The sequence below is a fragment of the Prenolepis imparis genome, unplaced genomic scaffold (genome assembly GCF_030444845.1).
Source record: "Prenolepis imparis isolate NDT839.2.m4 unplaced genomic scaffold, iyPreImpa1.0 SCAF_5, whole genome shotgun sequence".
NCBI classification, from domain to species: Eukaryota; Metazoa; Arthropoda; class Insecta; order Hymenoptera; family Formicidae; genus Prenolepis; species Prenolepis imparis.
This window is the reverse complement of record NW_028141163.1, coordinates 4,325,377-4,352,659: the sequence shown is the minus strand read 5'-3', so window position 1 is coordinate 4,352,659 and position 27,283 is coordinate 4,325,377. Positions and strand designations below refer to the sequence as shown.

The following is a 27,283-nucleotide window of genomic DNA, read 5'->3' as shown; positions in this document are numbered from 1 at the left end:
GGAGGAGGGGAAGAAGAGAGATAGAAGAGAAAGAACAGAGGCCGCAGCATTCACGGCGTCGCGAAACGGACGAGGATAGTCCCATAGTCCACGACGTGAGAGGAAGAGAGAGGGCAGATCACGGGATAGAGCGATACGTTGGCGACAGCTAATCCGATGCAGGGACGACGGACGGATCAGTGGCGACGAGGAAGACGCGAGGTGGTAGTGATAGCGGGAACGAGACGAGAAACTGGAGCGAGTAAGTAGGGGAAGAAAGAGGAAGAGAGAGAAAATCGTTGAGGGGGTGAGAGAAAGGAGCGAGAGAGAGAGAGAAAGAGAGACCTAGCGTGAAAGGAGAAAAGTGGGCGTCGAACAAGGAGGCTCGATTGTGAAGTTTGGCCGATAGAGGGAGCACGAGCGGAAGAGAGACAGCGTGACGCGCGGTATAATACAAGTGTAGTAATCGGCTAGTACAAATGTAGAATAGAAGGGGAGAAAGCAAGAAGGTGCGTATTTCACGAGAGAGGGAAATAGCTCTCTATCTGCCTCTGCAGACAGAGACATACGAGACGAAGTTAAGTAGAGTCGATGCTGGGCAAGCACGATATGCGCGATAGAAAGAGGTAACGTGCGCTGTACAAAGCGAGAGACATAGTGACGTAGAGAGAGAAAGAGAGATTCCCGCGCAAAGTTGGAACGAGACGGAAGAGCGAGACCGGAGCGAAATCGCAGTCTGGTGAAACCACGAGAGAGAAAGAGACGATGTCGCCATGAGAAGTGTGCGGGAGGAGAACCGCCACGGAGCAAAAGGAGAGTACTCTACCTAGGCTCGCGTTGAACGTCGTAGGGTACAGCTCGAGCGGACCGCGCGCGCTGACGTCGACAGAGAGCGTCGTTAAATCGTTCCTTCATCTCTCTCGCTCTCTCCATCTTTCCCCACCATTGGACACCTCTCCCTCTCCCACCGTCGTCCGTCAAGCATCGCGCGCGCGAGACATACCGTCGTCGGTCGGTGCGCCGTGTGACAGCTTTCGCGCGCGGTCTTCTCTGCGAGTTCGATCGTCGTCGTCGTCGTCGTCGTTCTCGTCGTCAACAAACGCGGAGACTCGCGGTAACCGAGTGCTGCCGAGAGGTAGAAGGAGACGCGGAACCGCGATCTGAAGGTCTCTCCCGGAGAGGCCGGCGTCCCCGGCGACGAGCTTCTCGCGTGTAGCTCCGGACATCGTAGATTGATCGTCGATCAGCAGCATCAGCATCAGCATCAGCGGCAGCGGCACCATGGCGGACGACGACACGTGCGAGGACTCCTTCGCCATCGGCGACAACACCTTCGCCAATAAGCTGCGGGGCCGGAAGGGAGCTCTCAAAAAGAAAAATGTCTACATGGTCAAGAATCACAGCTTCATGCCAAGGTTCTTCAAGCAGCCCACCTTCTGCAGCCACTGCAAGGACTTCATATGGTGAGTGGTATATATGTATATATATTGATATCTCTCATTGTGGACTTTTTGTGTAAACTTTCGGTCGTCCTGCGCGACGCGTCATTTGCGAACCTTCCTGTTGCTTGATATCGGATGCATCGGAATGCGTCGATTAGCTCGTTGAGTTGTTTTTTCTCCTCTCCGTTGTGTCTACGATACATCGAACTATGCGATGAATTATTAACTAGAATCGATTAACCTTTACGAGAAAGACGAGATATCTAGTTTCTGAAGGTTGATGCGTTAGCTCGAGAAAGGAAAAACCTATACTGAGATAAAACTTTTTTTTTCTACTCCGAAAAACGAAAGTTTTGCTCCAAATATTTCGCTTCAAATAATAATGTAAGATCGGAGATTCGAGTTCGCAACTTTCCTGGATTCACCGCGTAACTATCTTCTTCGGACGCTACTATTCGTATTTTCGACTTTGACTCTGCTACAGTCGTTACTATCATTAGCCTCTTATTATTATTATTCGAGCGCATTCTCTCGAAAAGACGGAGGCTGGCATGAAGGCCTTTTGCTCTCTATACGTAAACGTGTCTATGCGTCGGATGCGTTCCAGTAACGATCGAGTTTGCATCCCCGGGAGAAGAGCAGGTGAACGCCTCCGGGGGGGAAGCTCATCACGAGGGGGGATGGCTTGGACAGGCCTGTTGGACTAACAAGAAATGTTTATAAACACTTTCCTGTTGATTTTGCGGTATCGAATAATTGATATATTTATAATTTCAACAGGATGTTTTCTAATTGAATCATTTGAAACTGGTCATATAAATGCTTTCAAATTATATCCGATCGAAAATATGTAAAAACTGTAAAAATTTAATAGCAACTATAAATATTTTTCTAAAATAAAAAGATTGAAATTATTTTCTGAAATTTCGCTCAAATCGAGAAAAGTCTGTAAATATTTTCCTAAAAAAAGTGCTCGATGGTTTTTATCTTCTATCATTTTTCTTTTATATATTCTTTTATATATATGTATATAAAAGTTTAAATGTTAAAAGATAAAAACCATCGAACATTTTTTTAGGAAAATATTTATAGACTTTTGTCGATTTTAGTGAAATTTGAGAAAATAATTTTAATCCTTTTATTTTAGAAAAATATTTATAGTTGCTATTAAATTTTTACAGTTTTTACAGTTTTATATATAGGATCAAATGTTAAAAAAAAAAATAGAAAACCATCGAGTATTCTTAGGAAAAATATTTATGGATTTTTTTCTCTTTCTGAATTTTAACGAAATTTTAGAAAATAATTTTAGTCTTGTTTTAGAAAAATATTAGCTAAATTTATTATATATATATATATCATATTTTTGGACATATGAAATAACTATAATGAGATGTCATTGCATTATTTTGATTTTTTATGCTGATTGTAAATGTCGCGAATTAAAAATGATCGGCTACTTGATGTTATCAGCAGGCGCTCTAATCTTGCCTCGTCTATTTATTCTTCTTTTGGTTTCATTAATATTATATAAGTTTTTAGACCATGAGTTTTTATGTTTTTACGGTATTATATACAATGAAAAATTAATAATCTCTATCGGATGACATATGGAACGATATGTCTTCTCCTCTCCCTTCTTCATTAACTAAGTGTCTCCACTCAATTAACATTGATATACAATTCACGTAAAGAGATATCGTTTAATATTTCGCTGTTTTTTTTCTGATATTTTTTTGATATGCTGTGTACGTTGTACATAATATTTTCTCTGTTGTCAAGATCGCGTGTGAAAATTTTTAGCGCAAAATTACACCGGGGGTGTTCATGACGTAACGCAGAAAAAACGCAGAAAAGCCCTCGCTGTTTCTCTCTCTCTCTCTCTCCCTTTTCTTCTCTCTGCTCGATCGTTAATCTGCTTTTGTGCATGCCGCTTCTAGCTATCTTCGGACCTTCGGTAGCATATTGATAATGGAGTTTGGGGTTAATTATAAATAGAGAGAGAGACACTCAATTCCCTCGAGATAATATGGCCTTTTTCCGGCAACCTCACCCATGTTGCAATTTAATGAAATTATATAACACAGACAATTGTTTTTTTTTTTAATTGCAACTCTTAACAAAATATGTGTAAATACACATATATCGTCTGTTAATTAAAAAAAAAAAAAAAATGTTTTTCGCGTATCCTTTATAGATGAATTTTTCATATACAGATATTGATTGATCTTTGCACCGCGATTTGTATAGTGTGAGAAATTGGCTCGCGAGAGTCGCCCTGTTTACCCGAAACTTCATTCGATCTTTTCGTAAATGTTTACGGGACTAATGGGGACCGATGTGTTGTAACAGAGCTTCTTCTCGCGTCACGACGAGATATCGGTAATCTTCCTCTCTCCGTCTCGTGACGGACGCACAGATACATAAATTCAGTCAATAACGCTCTCCGGACCGACCGGAACGACCAATAGTTAAACGTTCCGTCCTTGACGCACTCGCGCTGTTTCTTCCTCTATCCCGTCCGAATTAGAAACCACGATTACGCGAAGTGACGACGTTGTTGGGAAGTACTTTCCGTCTTTACAGAATGCGTGCGTGCGTGCGTGCCGATCTCTCATATAGAACGCACATTTCGGCAGAGGCACCCTCGACTCACCCTCTCTCGATATCATATACTGATGAACAAATTTCGGGTGCGTCTCGGTGACAAGATATATAATTGGGTCGTTCGGTGCACGATAGGCGTAAATTCATCTCCGTTATTATTTTTTTTTTCGAAAATAGAACATTTCGCGTTAGTCATAATCGTGAAATTTTTTTCAGCTCTATTAAAGTATTTTTCAACTCGTTTTAATATTATAGTAGTGGCGTAATTTTACAATGAGACTCTAATTAGTACGCCACTTTAATTAGTAAGCAGAGAGTAAAATACTAAAGCGGTTTATTAAGAGTATACATTGCGTGAGTGTATTCTCGGATTTATGAATCTTTAGTTTATGAATTTTTTAATCTTTATTTATTATTTAAATAGTTGACAATTTTGTAACGTTCATTATTTTGTAACGCTATTTGAATCCTTATATATATGCTATCCCACGATTCTTTCGTATTTAATTCTAATGTGATGAGTTTTATTCAGCGTAGAAAACATCTCTAGTGCTTTTTTTTTGTAATATTTTATTTATTTAAATATATACGGAAGATATAAGGAAGGTAGAATAGCAATAAAGCATGAACGCAAATAAGCATGAAGCATAAATACTTTATACGAGATATCAAGATCATTCTAAATATATTTTTTCGTTGACGTGATCACAATCAATCTTAGAACTTTCTTTTTTAAATAGAAATTTTTTTGAAGGATTAAGAGCGATTAACGCACAGTTGATGTATTCTTTTTAATCGTTTCTATTTCAAAGTCTATAGAAAGACTGGTTGTATTCGTTTCAAGGTATAGATAGATACGATATATGACGTGTTGACGCCTGCAACGTCAAAACAGATAGAAAAGACCCATTTGGACATTCTATATCATATCAATATTCGTAACGACAGCGATGAATATACTATTGCGGATAGGAAAATTAATGACCGATTGGTTTTGCTGGATTATCGACAATTTTTTTTCATAAAAGTTCATATATCTAGATAGATATCAATATTTAGATAGGTGTTGTTTACGTGTTCACATAAACTTATCCAATTTCGAAATTATAGTATATATATATATATATATATATATATATATATAATGTATATGTATATAAATAACTTTTATCTAACAAAGTTTCTACCGAATTTAGCATATACAGAGTCGAAATCTTTTTTTAACTTAATCACCCGTCGTTTAATCACAAGATTCTCGAAAGAGATTGATCGATTCTTCTCATTCGCGATTAATTTTAACCACTAATTTCTTCAAATTCGCGAAATGATATCCTTCCTTTATTTCGTCGCAAAACGACGCAAACAATGAAGAGATTCGCTCGATATCCGAAATGGAACTGCTATCATCAATCGGACGTCTCGATTCGTATGTAAAGATATGTCGCGACGAAAAAATTCGTGATGACATCGCATCCGTCGTGATTTTCCGGCGATTGTCGACATTGCGTGACCAACGAATCTGATGAGTGATGACTCGCGCTGTCGCATTTGTTGTCGCATGACGTTTCGCGATCGCGAGACGCGTGCATCACGACGGCGAAATGCATTTTGCGATGACCCACAGCACTTCCCGGGTCGCTCCCGCCGTATGCTTGCACCCCTGCGTCGGTCTCTTCGACCAGTCTGCACTTTCGCTCGTATCCGTACCCGATGTTCGTGCTAAAACTAGGCATGCGTTATTGATGTTGGGATCCAAATATAATTTCAAAGTAAAAAAAAAAGTAAAAACAATATTTTCATACACGTCTATTTTTTCAAAGGATAATTTTAAATAAAGGAGGAGATATACATATTATTGTAATATTGTATCATATAGAGAGATATTATTGTGTTTCTCTATTAGAGAAAAAAATATTTCATTGTTAATTGTATCAGTGTATAGTTAATGAAAAGAATCTTGCAGCTTTCCTCTTCATGCGAAATTAATATCTCAAAAAGATGGTGTGTGTAAATATTTTTTTATCTACTGTATGTTAATATTGAAGACTAAAAATAGAATTTCCCAGAATTATCAATTGTATTTTTTCTCCTTTTCTTTTTTCAATATTTTATTTCAATTTCCGCAGAAACTTTAAAAAATTGCTATATAATAGAAAATATTTCATATTGTCATGTCTAAACTATCGAAACTTTCTAAGTGATTATTATTGATAACGGAAAGTTCGCGACTAACTGTAATTTTAATGTTATATATTATTCATATTTATTACATTATTAAGATTAAAATCGGTAATTTTGCATTATTTTATGCGTAGAATGAATTCTGTAGGACGTGAAATAATAATTTAACAAAATTACACGATCAATGTTTTATTACTTATATTTAATATTTCACTCAACGCATATGCGGTTATCTCTAATCGAAATCGATTCTTTTTTCGAAATTTGCAAATTCCGAAACAAGAAAAATTCGTGAATCGTTATGCGAAAGCAATATTTTGACGATGACTTGTTAACTTTATTTATAGATCTTATCTTTATATTTTTTTACATACCTCTCACTGATTCTGAGATGAGCAATTCTAATTAGGTGCATTGTAATGAAGGTAATAACGCGGAATTCGCGATATCGCGTATGCGTGGCAGAGTTACGTGGCGAGAATTAATTCTTTGTCGGCGTTGCGCAACGTTTCGCTAACGAAGCTAACGGATATTGGCAAGGAGAAGTGAACTATTCGAGGAAGACGATGTATTACGTAAAAAAGGGAATGGCGAATTAATAAAACCGGTCGAGGCAGATTTATGCCGGTAACTTTCTATTCAGGTCCAGCGTCTTTGGCCAATTTCGTATTTGTCGGATCTCTCGGCTCTTATTATCCCGACGATTATGCCAAATCGGCATAAGAAAAAAATCAATATCATTTTGTCAGGAACAAAAGACGTTTCCCACATTCTATCATTCGAGGAAAAAACCGTAAATATAATAACTTTATTATTACCAACAAGAATGAGCTATTTTTATTGCACTTTCATTATACATACCTATATATTATGTTTCTAGAATCGGAATATGAAAAAATTAATATATAGTATAATATAATATTATTATATCATACTAATATTTATGTTTTAATATCATTAAACATAACATAAGAATTCACTGTATTTTTTAAATTTATAAACGCTATCTCGAAGCATTTTATAATTCTGTGCGAGAGATATAACTTTGTTGACTTTTTCCTTTCGGGATACAGAGATGCATTGATTGTTTTCATTTGCGTGTATTGATCTAATCACATTGTATGTATGTACAGAGCTTCCGTATACACACGATTACGGCGTCGAATAAGATTTATTTTCCGATTTTATATGGCGTGGTACACGTGTGTCAGAGCGCGCCGCAACGATCGCTTTTCAGCTCGTAAATCGTTATCGAGTCGCGTGCGGTTTTCTACGGTCATTTTATCGAGGAGGAAGTCCGTACATAATACGTATCGTTTGGTCCACTAGCGCGCGCGTATCTTTGCTATCGATGCGGAGCAAAAACCGCATGTATTGACACTGTTGCGGCAATATTATCTCGCGTGCAATTAATTTCGCCGAGTTCGCCGAGTTTTGTTATAAATGATTCACGTTATATCCATCTGTTATAAATAATTCACATGAAGGGAATGACGCAAAGAGAGTTGACTGACATTTTATTTACATAACGTAAATGAAATCGTTTGATAAATAAAGCAGTAATATAGTGACTTTCGATAATTAAAAATTTTTCTATTTTTATGTAATATTGCATTACGATTCTGGAAAATATTTTCAAGTTTTTTTTTACTACTCTATAGTATATATATAATTTTATTTATTATATTTAAATATGAAACATCTCATTAAATATAAAATCTCATAAAGTAGAAGATATTTGATTATTATAATAGTAAGATTGTCAAAATATGACAACTGCTACATTGATTTCTTTATATTTACTCGTATTACTTATACTTTACAAAGCTAACAATAAGTTAATATACTACGAGTAGAGCTTTCTTTTTCTCTTTCTTCTTTTCTCTATTGAGAGAGAGAGAAATGTCATCATATTCAATATTACATCAATAATTTTATATGCAGACTAGTAAAGCAGTGATAATTATTCATTAGAATCATAAAATTTTTCAATTTTTTTACTTTTTTCTTTTCTGATATTTAATTTTACAAAATGATCCAAAAAATATCACTATTATATGGCTTATTGTTAGATCTGTATCGGTGCAAATGCATCTCTCTCTTTCTCTCACTCGAATTGCTAGAAAATTAGATTCTTTTGTATTTTTCGCTTTTCGCGTGCTTTTCTTTTTGAGAAGAGGTTACTTATTCCACGCGATTTCCTCTTTAGTCGCTTTTCGACACCGCATCTATTCTTTCTTACGCTGCTCGAGACAGTTTAAATGCAACTCTGAAGAGTCCCGGATTTCGGCGTCTACTTCACGGAAATATATGGAATATATTGTTAAATATGAACATATATACCCGCGCGTGCATACATACATACATACACATGTATGTACATTCGCATATACACCAAGCGCGTTTGTGTAATACATATAGGCCTATAAATCGTCGCATAAAACATCTGACCCTTCCGTCCACTTGCCGCTGACAGGTCTCATGTTTCACATATATACACGTGGGTATATATACATATACATATATACGTACGGAGCATTTCGTATGGTACAACCGATGAGTTCGCAGCGAGCATAGTTGTTGACCCACCCTCGTGTTCCCTTTTCTGCGATGGAAAATGGTAGCTGGAAAATAGGCCGGTGCTTCTCGGCGTGCAGCAAAATTCGAAATAGTATTTTCGAAAAATTTAACTCATGGTTGGAATTCAATTAAAATTTTTCAGTGCAGAAAATCAAAAAGTTTTTAAGATAAAAGTATATTCAGTTATCAGATAAAAGTATTTATTTAAGAGTTTCAATTATAAATTTGAATTAAATATTTAAATTAAACTTATTTAAATTGTGAAATGATAGATTCACCGTGTTTGAACGAATTTTTCGTTTTTCAAAATCTGCAGAACAGATTTGTGGTTTGAATATTACATTGCAAACTTCGATGTATAATGAGTTTTCTCACGGCGAGAAGCGGTCGGCGGTCTCTTGTTCAACACGAAGATGCTGTTAGTATTTCCCGTCTTTATGTTGAAACTGACGAAAGTCATTTCCATCGACAACTTTATAACAGCGGCTTCAGATTCTTCGCTTTTATCTCGACCTTTATCCTCATTAAAATTGAAACAGCCGGGATTCGGCGACCGTTCAGAAGCTTAATTTCAGTTATAGAAAAAGCTTTTGAACAATTCCTTTAAAAAAGACATGAATTCTTTATTTATAATTTTGTGACACTAATTAGAAAGGAGTCTGTAGCGATATAGAATATGACACAAGGTTTTATGATCACCGGCTTTGCTATCGGACGTAATTTCGCGATAATAGCGTTAGCGATAAAGCGAAAACGAATAAAGAACGAGGGAATACCTTGGAGGAGAAAGGAGAAACGTTTTGCGGATACTGTTGATTTATCGGCGCATTTTTCCTTTCGACATATCGGACATGAAATGGGACGTGAAAGAACCGGGTCGCGCGCGCGCCATGTCGTCGACGCGAAATAAAATAAAGTCACCCTCCTTTTGGATTCATATACATTATGTCGAGGAGAGAATTAAATCGTCCCTCTGAAATTAAGCTTCAGTTAACCGACGTGCAGATCGTATATTCGATTGGGATTAGCGACACACGTGATTGATGATTGGATGTGAGCGAATTATCCCGGCCGGGGCACGTTGTTGTTTCATCGCCAAACATACGGTGGACGACACTTCTCAGCACTCGCATCACGATCCGCTTCGATCGTAGTAAATCGCTAACAACCGCGACGTCGTTATACACTCGACAAACCTAACCCCGGATATTGTCTCATTAATATTTGATTAATATAAGAAGTAAAATATTACCGCGCTCGTGACCGAGGGAGGTCGTTCGCTTTTGCGCCTGCAAGTGTTACGTAATTAAGCGGCTCGTTAATTTTTCGCTGTATCTCGCGTAATTACACTGAGAGAATTTTATCTTAGAATTTACCTTGAAAATCATGGTAATCGTGGGACAATATGGTATGGGAAGAGTTTTATGAGAATTTATTATCTAATTAATATATTTATCACAATAAAAATAATATCTATCGCACAATAAAATATAAAACATGTTTGATTAATTTTACTAAACTGCATAGTAAAATTAATCAAATATATTTTATATTTTATTGTAATAGATATTATTTTTATTGTGATAAATATTAATCAAAGAAATTCTCATAAAATTCTTTTCATACCTTTCATATTGTCCCACGATTACCATGATTTTCGAGGTAAATTCTAAGAGAAAATTCTCTCTCTGTGTACGTGTAACGATTTTTTTTATTTACTGGTAGATAACCAGCGTTTTTGTATGTGATGCGTTTTCTGATTTCTCAACACGAGAATCGTTTTTGTTTTCATTGTTCCCGAGAATATAAAATCTTCATTCGGAACTATATGGAAATCTTAGGAAAATATTTCTTTCCGGAATGTTTTCTTTCTTGTCAGTAAAATGTATGCACGGATGGTAACGTGATTAATCAACATCCAGCTGACGTTTTAAAAATATATATTCTGAGAAATGTTTTTCTGCAAAATATTAATGCATAAGCAAGTAATGCAACCAGTTTGTATTCAACTGTCGAGTTGCGTATTGTTGCGATATATGACTATATCCGTGTATTAAATTAGCATATTTTATTCTACTAAATCTATTTTGGTGCTAAGCGAAGCTATAAGGCGAGCTAACTCGTCGGCAGAATTTAATAATTACATTTATTCAGAAAAAAAGAAAGAGATCCTCCTCCTGGAAGAAAGAATTTTATGTAATTGCAATATATATATTTAAATTTTTTTTCTAAAATTTATTAATTAAAAGAGTTTCCTTCTTTCTTTATCATTTTGCTTTTTTCAGAGTGAAATATATCAATGTGTTTTTTTTTAATCGCACACAAGGTTACTCTATTTGTCTCTCTAATTTAAGATTGCATCTAATTTGCATCTAATTCATGATTTATCGTCGGAAAAGGCGTTGTGTTTTCACACTCATTATGAAAAACGATTTACTGTTACATTTCCTCTCGCCGCATGCCTCTCAAGTTCACTTGGGAGCATGTTTCATGGCGCATCGTGTTGTCTAGTGTGACGTTCTACCTGTAGTGCACCTCGTAAAATGTTCCCGCATTTACATCCTTGTAACTTGTGTTATACACTCCTTTTCGGAGTTGACAACATGCATAACACCGCGGAAAGGTTATCTAATGTGTATCTACAGCAACATACATATTGTACAACAGAAAATCTCTCCTATTTTACGATAGCTTCTAAATTGTGTAGAAAAGATTATTGCTCATTCTGTAATCATTGTTCATTCTTAAACATCCAAAAAGAAATTCGTATGAATTTAAGATAATCTACTAGAATAATATATAAATAAAATGAAAGCTACTCATACACACACTATAATATAAAATTCCGTCAAAAAGCACATTTAAAAAAAATGTGTATCCACAATTTGTGGGCTTAAATAGACAGACACAATGCGTAATAAATCTAGATGTGAATCGATAGGAAGGATTAATATCACGTAATGACGAGGAGACAGTGGACGATGGCTATCGCATTATCCCTTCTTTCTTTCTGATGAAAGTTCACGGCCATTAGAGCCTTTGCAGTGCTTCGTCCAATTCATCCGTAACGAGATTACGTCGCAGCGAGTGCTCTTACGCAATTATGTAGCTGTGACGCTGATCTCTGTGTATTAGGGACTTTTTACGCCGGGTTCTTCAGGCTCTCGTTACACGCAACGATGACGCTCATAACGAGATGGTCGAGAAACGACGCGACGTGACAATGAGCCCCTTGAAGGCTCCGCGCTTTTATCATCGTTACATAAGCAATTATCCCAAACATTTTCTCTGTTCACGATATATTTGCTGTACGGTAAAATAACTTCAAATACACATATCTGTGAAATACGAACCATATATCGTATTTTATAAATACGTATCTCGAATCCAATTTCCATATGTATATAGTTGTGAATATGATTTTCAATTGTATCTTGAATTTCGTATTCATAGAATGAATATCTTCTCGAATACCTAACAATTTTTATCCTTTGTTTGTTGTCACATATTTTGTGTGTATGTCAAGAACATATATATTTTAATGATATTTTATCCAACAAGACCATTTTGCAGTAAAAAAAAAAAAAAAAACGCGACGGTGCTAGGTAAAGAAACGTGAAAAGGCCGCGAACATTATAATATGCTTGGTCACGTAAAGTTTATATATTAAGCAACATTATTTATAAATTTCCATTGTACGTGGTATCGTACAGTATCCAAAATTTTGTCGCAACAGATACTTTAAATGTCACTGCGTTTAACTTTCTCTCCGTACATATTTCTACAATAAATTAATTCCCCGTGTAATACTGTTGTGTGTATACAGCTGTTTCTTCCTATTCAGTTTGCGAGAACATTATTGTTATCGTTGTATTATTTGACTTTAACGGCAGCGAAGAAGCGTGCAGTCTTCTGTAATATTTACTCCTTTAATGCTCTTTAGAACCAACGAAAGACTGTCGTGTAAACACTGTTTGCGCAACCAAATCGGTTTATTTCACACATAACTCCACTTTCGCATCTCTCTCTCTCGTTGTACGTAATATAGGATTTCGCGTTGAAGAGTATCGACGACGTATGTCGCGGCGACATTATGACGGAGACAACGCCTAGGCGACGGTTCTGTTGCAATTGCGCGCACATTTATCGTCCGCGTCGGAATAATGGAATTAGATTGCCCTGGATAGAGTTACGAGTCGTCTCGAGTGGCGATAAACGAATGATCCACTTGCATATCGGTACGCTGCAGGTGATCGCGTTGCATTGGCTCGATCGAAAAAGAAGGAGGAACGAGAGTATTAGATAGTCATCTAAAAACAATCTTCAATTTTTCCGATATTGAACTGCGCAATCGGCTTATTATCTCGTAATCATGTATATTATTTTTAGATAAAGTGAATTGAAGCGATATTCGATACTCTAATAATTGAATTTTGTTAGAAATTAAATTCAGACGATTTTTACAATTTAATGTAAACGGAAAATTTTTTTCTTTGTTTAGGATACATAGAATTGAAATAAGAATTGAAACTTTTGAATAAATAGAATTCTAAAGTTTTTCAAGAAAAAAAATTAATAATTTTATTTTATGATTTTGAGACTACTATATATATAAATGAATATTTTAAATTTTTTTACGAGAGATTTTACAATAATTATTAATTTTATCCTTTTTGTATTGTATGCATTTTTCTATAACCATTAAACTATATCAATTTTTGCACATAAAATTAGGCGATATATATTTAAAGGCTACTCTTTATATATTCAGATATTTTTCTATATTTTCACTATATAATACACACATAATTAGTGTAGAAGAAATCTAAAGGAATATAATGAGTATGTTTTTATTGAAATCGTCGCAAGATTGTGTCAAAATTTGCCATAGGACAAATGTGTTAAATTTGAAGAGCGTGGGCGACCAGAGAAAGAGCCGCTCTCCGTCTTGCAACAGCCGGGCGAGAGTCGATAGTTTGGAATGATGGGTCTTTAACCCGATGATAGACTCGAGTGGAAATAATATAGTCAAGCAAGAGAGGGAAAAGAGAGGGCTCTATAACGCCGAGTTTTAGGCCGAATCTACAATAGGTGTAATAAGCTCTAAGCCTTAAGAAATTGACCAATTACAGTCACGTATTCTCCTCATACTTGATTGTAATTGGTTAATTTCTTAAGGCTTAGGGCTTACTACATCTATTGTAGACCCGGCCTTACGATAGTAGAACGGAACGAAAGGGCGCTTCGTTTGCTTTCAATAAACACACTGGCCTGTCGACCTACAGTTGGCCGCATGAAAGTCGACGCTTCCGACGAGGTAAAATGGAAGCGGCGCTATACATGTACATCCGTTGCAGCATCCAACACACAGATACAGATATGCGGTTACATGTATGTGCATATATCTCTTTTTGGATCTGAGAGATTCGAATCGGCGCAGTTCCTTCGAAATTGGCCGTCATTAAGCACACTCTCGTAAAAATCGGACAATCTTGTTCGCGCAATTTGTTCGCGATTGACTGATATATGGTAGTACGCGAGACGCGATATCCACGGAAACCCGAAATTTGCATAGAAATCTGTACGGAATTGTGGAAACTCAATCTCTCTTTCCATCTCCGAGACGAAGGCGTTTACGGGATGAATAATTTGCTTCAAAACTACTTGTCAGCTTTTTGAATTTATATTATACATTGGGAAGCAAGAGGGGCACGATTTTGGGATTGGTTTATTCGAGTGGTTGCGTTCACTTGTCAGTTTTTGTTGGGGAGGTGTTTTACAAAATAGTCAAACTCCGAAATATCACACTACCCGCGTCTCGGAGAATGCAAATAGCTTGCTTTACAGAACATTCGTCCAGACATATTTGCTTTCGATCACTTGATCGCTTAAAATTTTGTCTCGAAAATTCCGTTTACTCGTAACTTGTAATTTGCGATTGTGACATTTTTGTGATCACACCCTCTTGTAAATCACGATATCGTAATTCGTATTCACAAAATTTGTTTTGCCGATCTATTGTTGGAATTATCATTTTTTCTTTTGGCACCAACCTCGTTATTTTTGTTAGCAGTAACTGGATTAGCGAGATAAAAGCCGCGGGTCTCATTTTTCGCACTCTTTGTTGTATTTTCTCTCTCTCTCTCTCTCGTTGCTTGCTTTCGCTGATTCGGAGATACACATAAGAGCCGTTTTACCGTGTGGCGTGTCACAGGCTAGCTGCTTTGTGCGGCGAGGCCACAAGAGGGTTGCGGAAGGAGAGTCGCGAATCGATGAGAATCAAGGGTAAGAGGAGCGGTGAGGGGGAGGGGGTGGAAGGGAGAAAGAGCGGCCAAACTCGGGATGAAAATAGCCGGCCAAACTCCGACTTTCGTTGCACTCGTACAATACGGTATTGTACGTCGCAGCACACGGCGTCGTCACTAGCTCGTATTATTGGCCGCAAAGTCAGAGACAGAGTGTCGCAAAAGATTCACACATTATCTCTCCAATTTTATTATAAATATTTTCATTAGAAATAATTTTCGTAAGGAAGAAAGGAATATTATTTTTTACGTTGTATATACTGGAATGTAGGAAAGAGATTTTGCTTGTTGTTGAATCCGAGTGTATGAACTCTCAAGTTTAGCTCTTCATAAACGTCATGCAAAAATGCATTTTACCGAGAAGCAATAGAAATTTTTATTATATGATTATACGATTATGAGACATTACTAAACTATATATATTTATTTTTTTATATTATATATGTGTAAATTTAAAAAAAACAAATAAATTAAAAGTCTTAGGCCTATGTGTCTTATTCAATTATATTTGAAGATTATTTCATTATTTATGAATTTTTGCAAGAATTAAATTAGATTAGGGAATAATCATAGAGATCATGAAATGGTTATTTGTCAAATAATGATTATTAATATAGGCCTTATTTACTTGAAATATTGTGTGTTTCAATATTAGATATTTTTAGATATTTTTTCAATGATGCGTTTGTAGCTGCTAAAGAATTCTTCTTTTACGAATATTTGTTCCTTTCGAGGTACAGCTTCTCCTCTTTCTCCGTCTCGTCAGTTTTCCAGTATTTTACTTCAGTTTCCGCGGAAACTCTGAAGAATTGTCGTAACAGGTAATATTTCATATTGTCACGTCTAAAATATCGGAATTCTTCCAATATTACTGCTATTGACAACCAGAGAACTTGTGACTAACTAAAATATTAATGAACAACGAAAGCCGAGTCATCGTAGTTTCAAAACGGTTCCTGTCTCCGCCGACTCTTCGTGTTTTCAGATCATCATCGATTATCGTCAAGTATCGTTCGTGTCGACCTATCTAGCGGATGCAACGAGAGCACTCGTGACGGAGAGCATGATGGCAAGTCGGGGAATTGAAACGCGAAGCGAATTACGCTATATATAGTGTGTTCTCATCGATGCGCACCCTTTTCTAACTGATTGGAAATTCTCTCGTACGCGGACCACATGACAGTCATCGTTGATCGGAATCGACGTATAAATCGGCGCGCGAAACGTCATCAACTATTTGATATTTCATCGGAAACGACTCGACTTTGTATTTCTTGTATCTGACTTTTGTTTCTCGGTAATCACTCTGTATGACTTTATAGATAGAAAAGTCCTTACCTTAATATATATATATATATATATATATATATATATATATATATCGTTTCATTCATCTATCTCTCTCTCTCTCTTTTAGCAGGATCCATAATAGGATCAACCTGAGGTAGTTGAGGTTTATTAGCACGTCACGTGAAACAAAGTTTCTTTGGTGAACGTGAGCAGATTCTTATCGACTTTTGGATAGTCTGATACTTTTGGAGAATTCAAATTTAGAAAAAAATTAAATGGTAGTATTTTTTCATATAATTCAATCAAGATTGCTAGGGATTTTATACATACCGTATCAAGTGAAGGTGAGAATAAATTTTTTAAATGGAAACCCATATTTTTTATTATAACATCTTTTTCTACTAATTAATTTGAACAACTTTTATCTGAAGCATTTTTTTATTTTCTTCAAAATTCATTCTCACCTTCACTTAAGGTTAACCTTCACTAACCTTGGAGACGCCGCCCAAGGTCAAATGAATATTACCATGTTATGTCCCCCTTGAAACCCTACAACTTTTGTAGGAAACATTTTTCGATTTAACGCAGTGTTTTTGACAATGAGATATTTGAGTGGGTCCTTTAAAATGGGACACCTGGTATATATATTGAAAGGATAGATAAGAAAGTTTATATTACTAAAATAATCTATATCATACATATATGTATATATCATAACTATCTTTATAATACATTTATTGGAAAAATATGGCCTTTCTTTTTCTTTTTAAAGGACCGTAAAAATTATTACAATAATTAATACTATAATTAAATTTTATATTAAACATTTTTCATAAAGTTTTATCTTGCTTATGAAGATATATGAGTCGTAAAGAATTTAACAAGAAATTACAAGAGTGGAGATGCAACTAATTAAAGTGGCAAACTTAGTGCTGGATCGAGAACATACATTGATTTTTTCTTATTCACTATTAAAAATTTCAATAAATAAAAAAATAAAATTACTCTAAAAAAATTCTAGTTTATTTTTTTTAAATAAATTTACGATGTTCATTAAATATTTTTTCTATATTCTGCCCAACAATTCGTGCATTCGTTTTTGCACACATATATATATATATATTATATAAAATTCCATATATTACTATGAGATAAGTTGGAGATTTCTTTCATTCCGGCAATTCCCTTGACGCGAGGACCTTCCGATTTTTATCCACGCTACGTGGATCTCATCCTCACAAACTGACAGCTGTCTCCTGCTTGTCGGACGTATAAAAGACGGATGCTGGATACCGGAAGGCGCACCCGACAGGCAGTAAAAGCACCGCGTAAAAGGTTAATCGCAGAAAATCGAAGTTTCCTCGAACCCTTCCTTGGTGCAAATGTGTGCAAGCTGTCGCGAAAGGATAATCGGTTCGTCCGGTGTCGTGGCGGGGCGGTATCGTGTTATCCTGCTGGGAGGATGAGATACAAGATTACGCGAGACAGCTCGACAATCCGAATTGTGTCCTGCGGAAAGTATGACTCGGGGGATTTCTCTCTCGTTAAACAAATTTTCAACAATGTTTCAATTGTCGGATAAGCCCAGCCTGTCTCTACATAATCTATATCGGCCGCCCCAAAAGAGTTGCGTTCACGTTTATATCAGCTAATGACGTGCAGGCTCGATATAAGATTGAGTAGGATGATTGATATCATTAAATACTTAATGGCAAAGTTAAAAGTTATTATAAAATCGTTGGAAGATAATATCTCGATTTAACAGCGCAAAGAAAAATACTAATTTCATTAATTTTATTTAGAAATTTTATTATTTCTAAATAATGGATACAAAAATATAACGCATGTTGATTAAACTTGTATTTAGACTCTTGCAATTTCTTTTGTTGAAATATCTCGAAAATTTTTCAAATTTATATAATTCATACATATTTATATCTTTCCTTAATTTATTATCATAATTATTTTCTATCGCATAAACTAATTTATCGCGAAAGATTAGAAAAATAAACTTGTCTCATCTTCTTTTTATCAAATTTTCTTTATTTTTCTCTTTACGAAGTTTGAGATTAATCATATTTGAATTATGCATTCAATTTATATAGTTACTCAAGCGCAAAAGGAAGTACGGAGAGTAAGGTATACTTTAAGTATAAGATCTTTCTCTATAAACAAATCGCTATTCGTGTCTCTGTTATTCCCGAAGGTAACGATAAACGATGAAACATTTTACCGCATCTGATATACATACGTCGCAATGAAGAAGATGAAGAAGTCTGCTTCATGCTTATGCATAAACAAAGCGCAACGACGAACATCCGTCGCGTCTCACGTCATTTGCGAACAGCAACGCGTATAAAGCTCATCCGCGCATTAGTTTTATTCATGAGAAATGTTGCGTCCCTCCGGGCGTCTTCCTTGCAATCTACTTGCCGAAGAAAAACGACTCGAATGTTGGTTATTATGATAATGCCCAGATGCATCTCTTTCTCTCTCTCATATATCTCCGTATTCGCTCGCATTCAGGATTACTGGATATCAGGATTTGGATTCCCGTAATCCCGGCCATACCTCAGAAATTCGTGAGAATCCTGTCATGTCGCTCCTGTCCTCCTCCGCTCTGGTTTATGTATATGCCGCCGGATTTCCTCCTATGCCGCATAAAGGGAATGAGATGATATGATGCACGAGGGTGCACTCGAGGTTGCCGTCTTCGAGTAGCTTTCCAGCCACCCTCTGGCCGGCTTTCCGCCTCTTTATATTAATTCAAATATATTTTACATTGCGTGCAACGGAACGCTACGTTGCGATGTCTATTTTTAGAGAGAGACCCGAAGAAATCAAATCCCAAGCCTATATACTGAAGATTTATCTCAGAGAAAAATAATATTTGTTTATCGAATTAGAAATTATTTATGCCACTTTCAATCGAATATATAGAGTATGTTTCTTAGTGGTATCAAATTGAAATATGATACATACATATGTATACAGAGAAAAAGGTTTCTTTAGATTTAATATACGTGTTTGTTTCACTTAGATTTGTTTCAATACAAAAACATAATGTTATAGGAAATATTATTTTGTTAAATAAAAATTTAATAATTAATGATAAAATTGTTTAATAATTAATGAAAAAATTAATGATAAAATTGTTTGTGTAAAATAACTAAACCTTTGAAGTAACATAATAAATTTTATAAATAAAATATGAATATTATTTTTAAAAAATAATAAAATTGTTTGAAGTAAATAAAACAATTTTTTTAATTCAAGAAAAAATGACATTTTTTTTTAAAAACATTTTTATTTAAAGCAAATATATATATTATTTGAAAATCAAACAATCGCATTTGTTACTTCAAATATTAGTATATATTTGTTACTTCAAGCATTATATTTCTTTGGTTTCAATAAAATTTATTAAATCCAAAGAAACTTTTCTCTCTGTGTATCATAGATATAAATAAAATATAGTGATATAAATAAAAATATACGCGTCACTAGTTTCTCAAAAATCGGATTTGATTTCATCCATACTGTGAAAAGATATTGCATAATTTAATGCATGATATTAAAAATTAAAATAAAAGCTTATTATGAAAAATGGAAACGTTAATTTTATCTCTATAATTTACATTTTAATAATGTTCATTTCTAGATACAGAAAGAAGTTTTAAAAAAAAAAGTCGGAACTCTCGACAAAATATTGAAGATTGAAAAATTCATTTCTATTTTGATAAAAAAATGACATCTTCAATTGGAAAGGGCTTCCGCCTTTTTCCGATCTATCAATCATGAAAGCTCGAATATTCCATCAGACCCTTTCGTTATTTTGAAGCCCTTTCGAATCACGGGAATCTCAAATCGATGTTTTTCACCAACTGCACCGATGCAATTTCGCCGTTATTCTCTACATATATTCTGTATATCCTTCAATTTGACGGACACATTTTCGCGGGCTCGTTTCTCAAAGGTATTCAGCGTATACATACATACACCGTGGCGATTAATTTCTTAATTAGAAAACGGAAGATGTTATTTCGGCGAATAAAACATTCGCGTGTTGGCGATAGGCCAACGAACTGCCTGTTGAGCCCTCCCTTATACTCGAGAAATCTCACTCGACCATTCATTGTTTTCGTGACTCCGAAGACAGCGAGTTGGTTGAATCGCGATATTTATATCGTCCAACGATGAAGGCCAACGTGTGTGTTATTTCCCGCTTCACCTCGCTGCCACTCGGACTCTTGCTCTCTCGCGGTTCGCGGTATATCGATGTTTCGAGTTTACGTCGTATTATATATTTTCTACAATACGCGGCTACGTCGCCGACGTTGCACAATGCGAAAACGATAAATATGCGATAAGGTGCATGAAATATATTTGTTACGTTACGTTTTAACGTAATTAAATCGCGTGCGCGCGTAAATCGAGGATATTGGTGCAATAATTTATCCGTGCGACACGTATTTTTGAATCTAATAAATCTCGTATCACTCTGTGTTACACACACACGTGTATATACACATGCTGGTTAATCAAATTTATATTTATGTACATACGTTCCTTCCTTTGTATGTACATGTATTTTTCAATCTCTGATACTTTTTAATATATGCAACTGGGTCACTTTGTATACAACACACTCTATAAAAGGACTAAATATAACTTGAGTATTCCTGATAATACTAATACGCTTTCTCTCTCTCTCTCTCTCTCTTTATGTTTATCAAGTTTTTAAAACTACAATATTAAATCTATTAATTAACATTAATATTATAATAGTGAATAAATAATAATTTCGATGGAGATATTTATGCGCGCCACACATGTGTGGAGAACAGGTGGAAAGGAAAACGCTTATATTTCAAGGTTAAAATGTTAGAATTATAATCACACGTGTCGGCAATTAGGCACTTATTACCGTTAACTGCCGCACCTCGCTATCTTTTTATCAAGAATCCCGTATTAGCGAGAAACAAGATATATTCGCGATTAATGCGCGGAATTTTGTTTAAAAATAAATTCAAGTTAAATCCTCTAATTAGGTCATCTTATTTTTAATGTTTGCTGATTTCTAAAAGTTTTATTGTTTCTTGCCGAATTTAATAAGAATAGTTTTTTTCAATACTAGAGTAAATGCTGTCATCAAAATATGTATCTCAAGATCATATCTTCATATGATTTTAATTATAGTTTATATTTTAATTTATATATAATTATCTAGAAATTTATTTTGCAAAAATCTATATATAAAAGAGTAAATAAGATTTTTATTACTTGTATCGTCGAAAGAGAGTAGAATTCGCAAACGTTCGCATTTATTTGCTTTTCGTTTTTTGTTCTACATCGTGAGTTTGATGCTTTATTGCTCCTCTTTGTCGTGTATCTAACGGCGAGAAATAGGTATGCGGATAATTGCCGCGAGTATCTTGGCAAACGGCCAAACCAACCGCCTGTTGGACCGTCTACCAGACGGTTTTGACCTGCCGCGTTTACATGGGGCGAGAACGAGATCGACGTTTAAGCCATGTACTACTGGACCGTGCATTTATAATATCCGTTGTTTTCACAACAATACGCGAAATTATATCCTCTGTGTGTGTGTGTGTGTGTGTGAGATTTCAGTCTTTGAAGAAATTAAACTTCAACATTATTAACGTTCGCGATATTTACGCGATATTCTTTTAGAAAATAATAAACTTGCGATCGACAAGTATGATTAAACAAGCAGAACATATTAAAAATGAAATGTTTATTAATTAGAAAAAATAAGGTTTTTGTCATTTACTTTATACTATTAACAATTATTAATTTCTTTATAAAATAATTTGTGATTAGGTTTTTAATTTTTTTTTATTTACGATGATGCTATAAATATGTACGAATATATAACTTATAATAGAATATATAACTTAATAATATTGCGAATATACTACCGATTAATATTTTTTTATGACAAATTATTTGCAAGAAGTTAATATCTTTTCGATATTTTATTCGCATTGTTGTGTTCTTTAGAATATATTACAAGTGTGAAACGCGGCTACGATCAAGTGCTATTAATTTCGATGTATGTTTATTGCGAATTAATAGACATGTTCGAGAGAAGGCTCTCGTGGCCTTAGATGATTACGCAGATCATCGTTTAATCCCTATTGATCCAACGTTTGTGATGTATTTGTTCTCACGATATACTATGTCGAGCGTGACTTGGCAAATATAGTGTTTGTGGATACTCATTGTCAGCGGACGTAAATGATACTTTTTATATTCTCATCGTGTTACGTATCATTAACGGCATCATTAATAAATGTTCGGAATTTACGACGTGGAACGTATAATAAATTTGCGGATTTCTGCATCCATCGCAGCTATTGTTGCAACGCAATTGCATTTAGTTGCAAGCTACGCGAATCAGTGTGTGTGAAGTTAGCACCTCAACTCTTTGTACCGCAAGTTTTTATGCAAGTTCTATTCGCACCCGCAATAGTTCTAGAGTTCCTGATAGGTTTCAGCAATAGTTCCGTTTATTTTAATAGAAAAAATGAAATTTGAAAATATGAGGTGCTAACTTCCCGTGGCACCTCAACATCAGAAAAAAGGAATTCCAACAATGAAATCTTATAGTTCTCGAAGAGTTCTATAGTTCCTGATAGGTTTTAACAATAGTTCCGGCTTTTAAACATTTTTCAATAATTTTTTAATCCTAGCGCTGGCACCTCAACATCAGAAAAAAGGCGTTCCAACAATGAAATCTTATAGTTCTCGAAGTGTTCTATTTTTCCTGATAGGTTTTAACAATAGTTCCGGCCTCTAAACATTTTTAAATAATTTTTTAATATTAACGCTGGCACCTCATCCAAGAGTAAAGTCTGAGGTGCGGGCTATTTTTGCAGTTTGTTTAACAGTTCCCGGTAGTTCTCGAATAGTTGCAATCATTTTTATAGGTTTTAACAATAGTTCCGGCTTTTAAACATATTTAAATAATTTTTTACTCCTAGCGCTGGCATCTCATGCAAGAGTAAAGTCTGAGGTGCGGGCTATTTTTGCAGTTTTTTTTAACAGTTCCCGGTAGATCTCGAATAGTTCCAATCATTTTTATAGATTTTAACAATAGTTCCGGCTTTTAAACATATTTAAATAATTTTTTACTCCTAGCGCTGGCACCTCAACATCAGAAAAAAGGCATTCCAACAATGAAATCTTATAGTTCTCGAAGAGTTCTATAGTTCCTGATAGGTTTTAACAATATACATTCTATGAGAGAACCGACGATTTTTTTCGAACTATTATTTAAAACGTTTCGTACGATTCGCACTATACATATTTTGTCTGTTCAAATGACATATTGAACATTTATGACATTCATCCGTTCTCGTTATTTTAGAAAAAAAAATTGTTTTTTACAGTAGAAAGACACATTTACTTTGCCATTTTTTTTAATACAGAGATTCGAACCAATATCGTTTTTAAAAATTTAATTTTAAACGTTATTATAGAGGCAGAAAAATATATCAACTGTTGCGTTTCTATTGCCACGGGCAAACATAGAAATCATTTTTTGAACAGCGAGTTAGTTGTTTAAAAAACTGATAAGCAATCTTTTCTTAGAAATAAAAAGAGAAAAATAGAGGTGTTAAAATTCCATTAACTTTATTGGAACGGCCATATGGCATCGAAATCTCACCGAAGAAGATAATACCGATTCCAATCCATTGAAAGTTGGCAGTTGGTCGAAGGTGCTCTGTATATTGAAACCGTGTTTATTGTGTGATCTGAAGTGAATTTTTTCCGGGCGATTCGACGACCGATTCGCCATCCATTTCCCGTGACTCCTCGATTGATTTCCTCCTGCCAATTCGACCACTCTTCGTTCATTTCCCACAAGGCTTTTTCCCCAAATGGGAAAGAGCTGCCACGAAATGAACTTGCTATAACAACAAAATAAAGTCGAAATCGATATAATCTCGCTCTCATTTTGCTTTGTCAACATGCAAAAATAATTCCTATTATTATTTGCGATTACAGAAATGCGACAATTGGGAGGGGAAAGGATTGGAAATTTTTAAAAAAGTTTTATTGGTTTTAATCCTTAACTTTTAGTATTTTGATGATTAAATGCAAACATTGATACAGAAAATTGATAGAACTCTGGCGACTATTGCTATAAAAATATTAATCAAAGTTAATCAACACGAAAACTGAAAGGATCTCAATATCATGATAAATTCGCGGAAAAAATAATTGCTTCTCTCGTTTAATTTTCTTTCATTTCTTAATTTTTTTATGTCGCCACAAATGCAATTTCGTATACGCACACGACGAAGCCATTTCTGCTCCGAGCTATGTTTGCATTTCGATCTAAGCTCCGCAGCAATGTAGGCTAATCACAGATTTGTCGCTCTCGTTCCACCTCGTTTCACTATTGTCGGTACTTTTCTTTCGGCCGCGAACGACCCCGACAAGAGGGCTCTACAACCTTTCACTCTTTATCTTGCGTGGCTTCCATCTTTCCCTCGTACGAGTTCCACCCTTAACCCTTGACGTTGCGACGCCTGTCTATTGCGTTCCCTCGTTGCACGACGTGCGTCATCGATGTCGTCCATCGTGAGATCTCGTTTATTTTTGGTACAACATCGTTGTCGTACCGTAACTGCCTGATGGCGTGATTGTCATCAGCGACACAAAACAACGATTAGATGATCGATCAAGTTTATGGGTTTAAGTTTCAGTATAAATACAATTTCTTGATAAATAATTTTGCTAAATATATATAGATACAATAATTATAAGTATGCGATACGTAATATCTATTGTGAAACACAAATTTGAAATTAATTTTATTTTATGTCAAATAATTAATTTATTTCCAGCATCAGAGATTTTAGTAAAAATTATCGAATTTAATGAATATGAATATATGTAATTGACATGAGTATGTAATTAACTATTTATCAGTCGGAGATTGAAAATAATTCATGATTAAGTCCCATAAAGTACCGCCTTTAGTAGATCCTTTGAGCTTTACGTCGAATGAAATATAAATTTTTTCGCGGCCCCGCGGATGTGTAATATATTACATGTTTATTTTTATTGCGGATAATATGAGCATATGGGTTCGGTTTCGGGATTACCAATATCCGCGGTTAAAAATTCATACTTCCTTTGGAGGAAACTCGACGTGGAATGAAGATCGTACATGCGATTACATGTTTATGAGGCATAATTCTCTCAATTGACGATATGTATGCGATTCGTCGAAGTGGGATTTAATTGAGAGAACAGCAACGACTTGAAATATTGATTTGTTCGTTGAAGCTGATTTAATTGGCGGTCTAGCATAGAGTCCTCATCCGTAAACAACGGCCGATATTAAAATGCACTTTTATCCGCCGTTGGAAAAAGGAGCATTCCATTTTTCTCGAAAGCATTCTTCTTTCCTGAAAGATCTATCGTGCGCCATAATTTCGGGGTTATTGCGCAGTTGAATTGCCATATAATATAACGTTGCCATATAATATAACGTTGCCATATAATATAACGTTACATCATATAATTCGTCAAAATTAAACGCGTATAAGAGACGGGATGAAGCAGGTGTCGTATACGTGCGTGTTTAATGTACACTTTAGATAAGGATAGTAAATGAGACAATGCGTATATGTATATTGCAATGTGACAGGGAATTTATGATTGAGATAAATGAGACAAAACATGGATACACGTTATATGAGAGACCTGAGGCTACGCAATCACAATATGAAATCAGAAGTAACATTTATGCTCTCTCTCTCTCTCTTTGCAGGCTAACACATATATACACGGAGAAATCTCCATAAAAGTTTAATCAATTTAATTCCGTAAAAAGAGTTGTATGTATACAGAGAAAAAGAGAGAAATAATAAAGATTATACATATCAATAAATTTAATAAATTTAATAAATATGTGCGATATGAAAGACAAGAAGAAGAAATGATTTTATCGACGTTATATGGCTTTCCAGAGATTTCCGGTATCGTAACCGTTTTGATTTATCGCATTCATCACTCGCGTTCAGTTGTTGCTCGACCAAACATTTCAAATTTACAGCTCGCCCGCGTAATTAAGAGTTTCTGGTTGAACGTACGGGCGATGTTCTACCGGACTTTATCTATCGCGTCCGTATATGTACATGGGACAAACTCGTATATTCGCAAACGCAGAATCAGGTAAATAACGAACTCGTGATGATTCGTAATTCATAGGGCGTGCGCGATTGCAAATGTAATATAAATTTCTCCCCGTAATACACATATATGCGGCTGTTTCATTTTTGTACTTCACGAATGATTTGCAGATTAACTGACTCTCTGATTAGCAATTTCCTTTTATTACACAATAATCGCTGTTATAACATGGCGACAAGAAAAATTAATAATAGAGAATTTTGAGATATACACTATGTACATGTATACTTTCTTTTGAAAGAATTTTTGCAATAAAAGAATTATACACATAATAATAAAATAATAATTATTTTAATAGATTATAGTATAATACTTTAATTAATTGCATTGTCAAGTAAATTTTTAAATAATATTCTCGACATCGTAATACATTGCTGCGAGATAATCGGTCTGCATATAGAATTTTTCAAGCGATTGAACGCGAACCTCTCGGCGCATCTACTTGACACAGCAAATATTTACGCACATTGTGTAAGGTATATCGCAGGTCGCTGCTGCAGAAATATGTCTAGTACACGCAATGTGTATATGTGAAGTGACTCGATAAATCGTAGATTATTTACAATTTGGTAAACATTGGTTAAAATTACATCGGCTAAAATTACATTCCGATTACAGAGAAATGTGTATATGTACAGTAAATGTAATATTAGTAGACCGAAAATT

General features: G+C 35.2%; 1 protein-coding gene across 2 annotated transcripts in view; it reads left to right on the top strand.

The window, feature by feature from the left end:
* The window catches only part of Pkc53e (Protein C kinase 53E), a 62,352-nt gene continuing 35,069 nt past the window's right edge, over positions 1 to 27,283 (top strand). For both annotated transcript variants that reach the window (XM_083038425.1, XM_083038423.1), the window contains exon 1: positions 1 to 1,442. In XM_083038425.1, the coding sequence (XP_082894551.1) occupies positions 1,261 to 1,442 (182 nt within the window). In that variant the 5' untranslated portion in view covers positions 1 to 1,260. The remainder of the gene's footprint in view (positions 1,443 to 27,283) is intronic.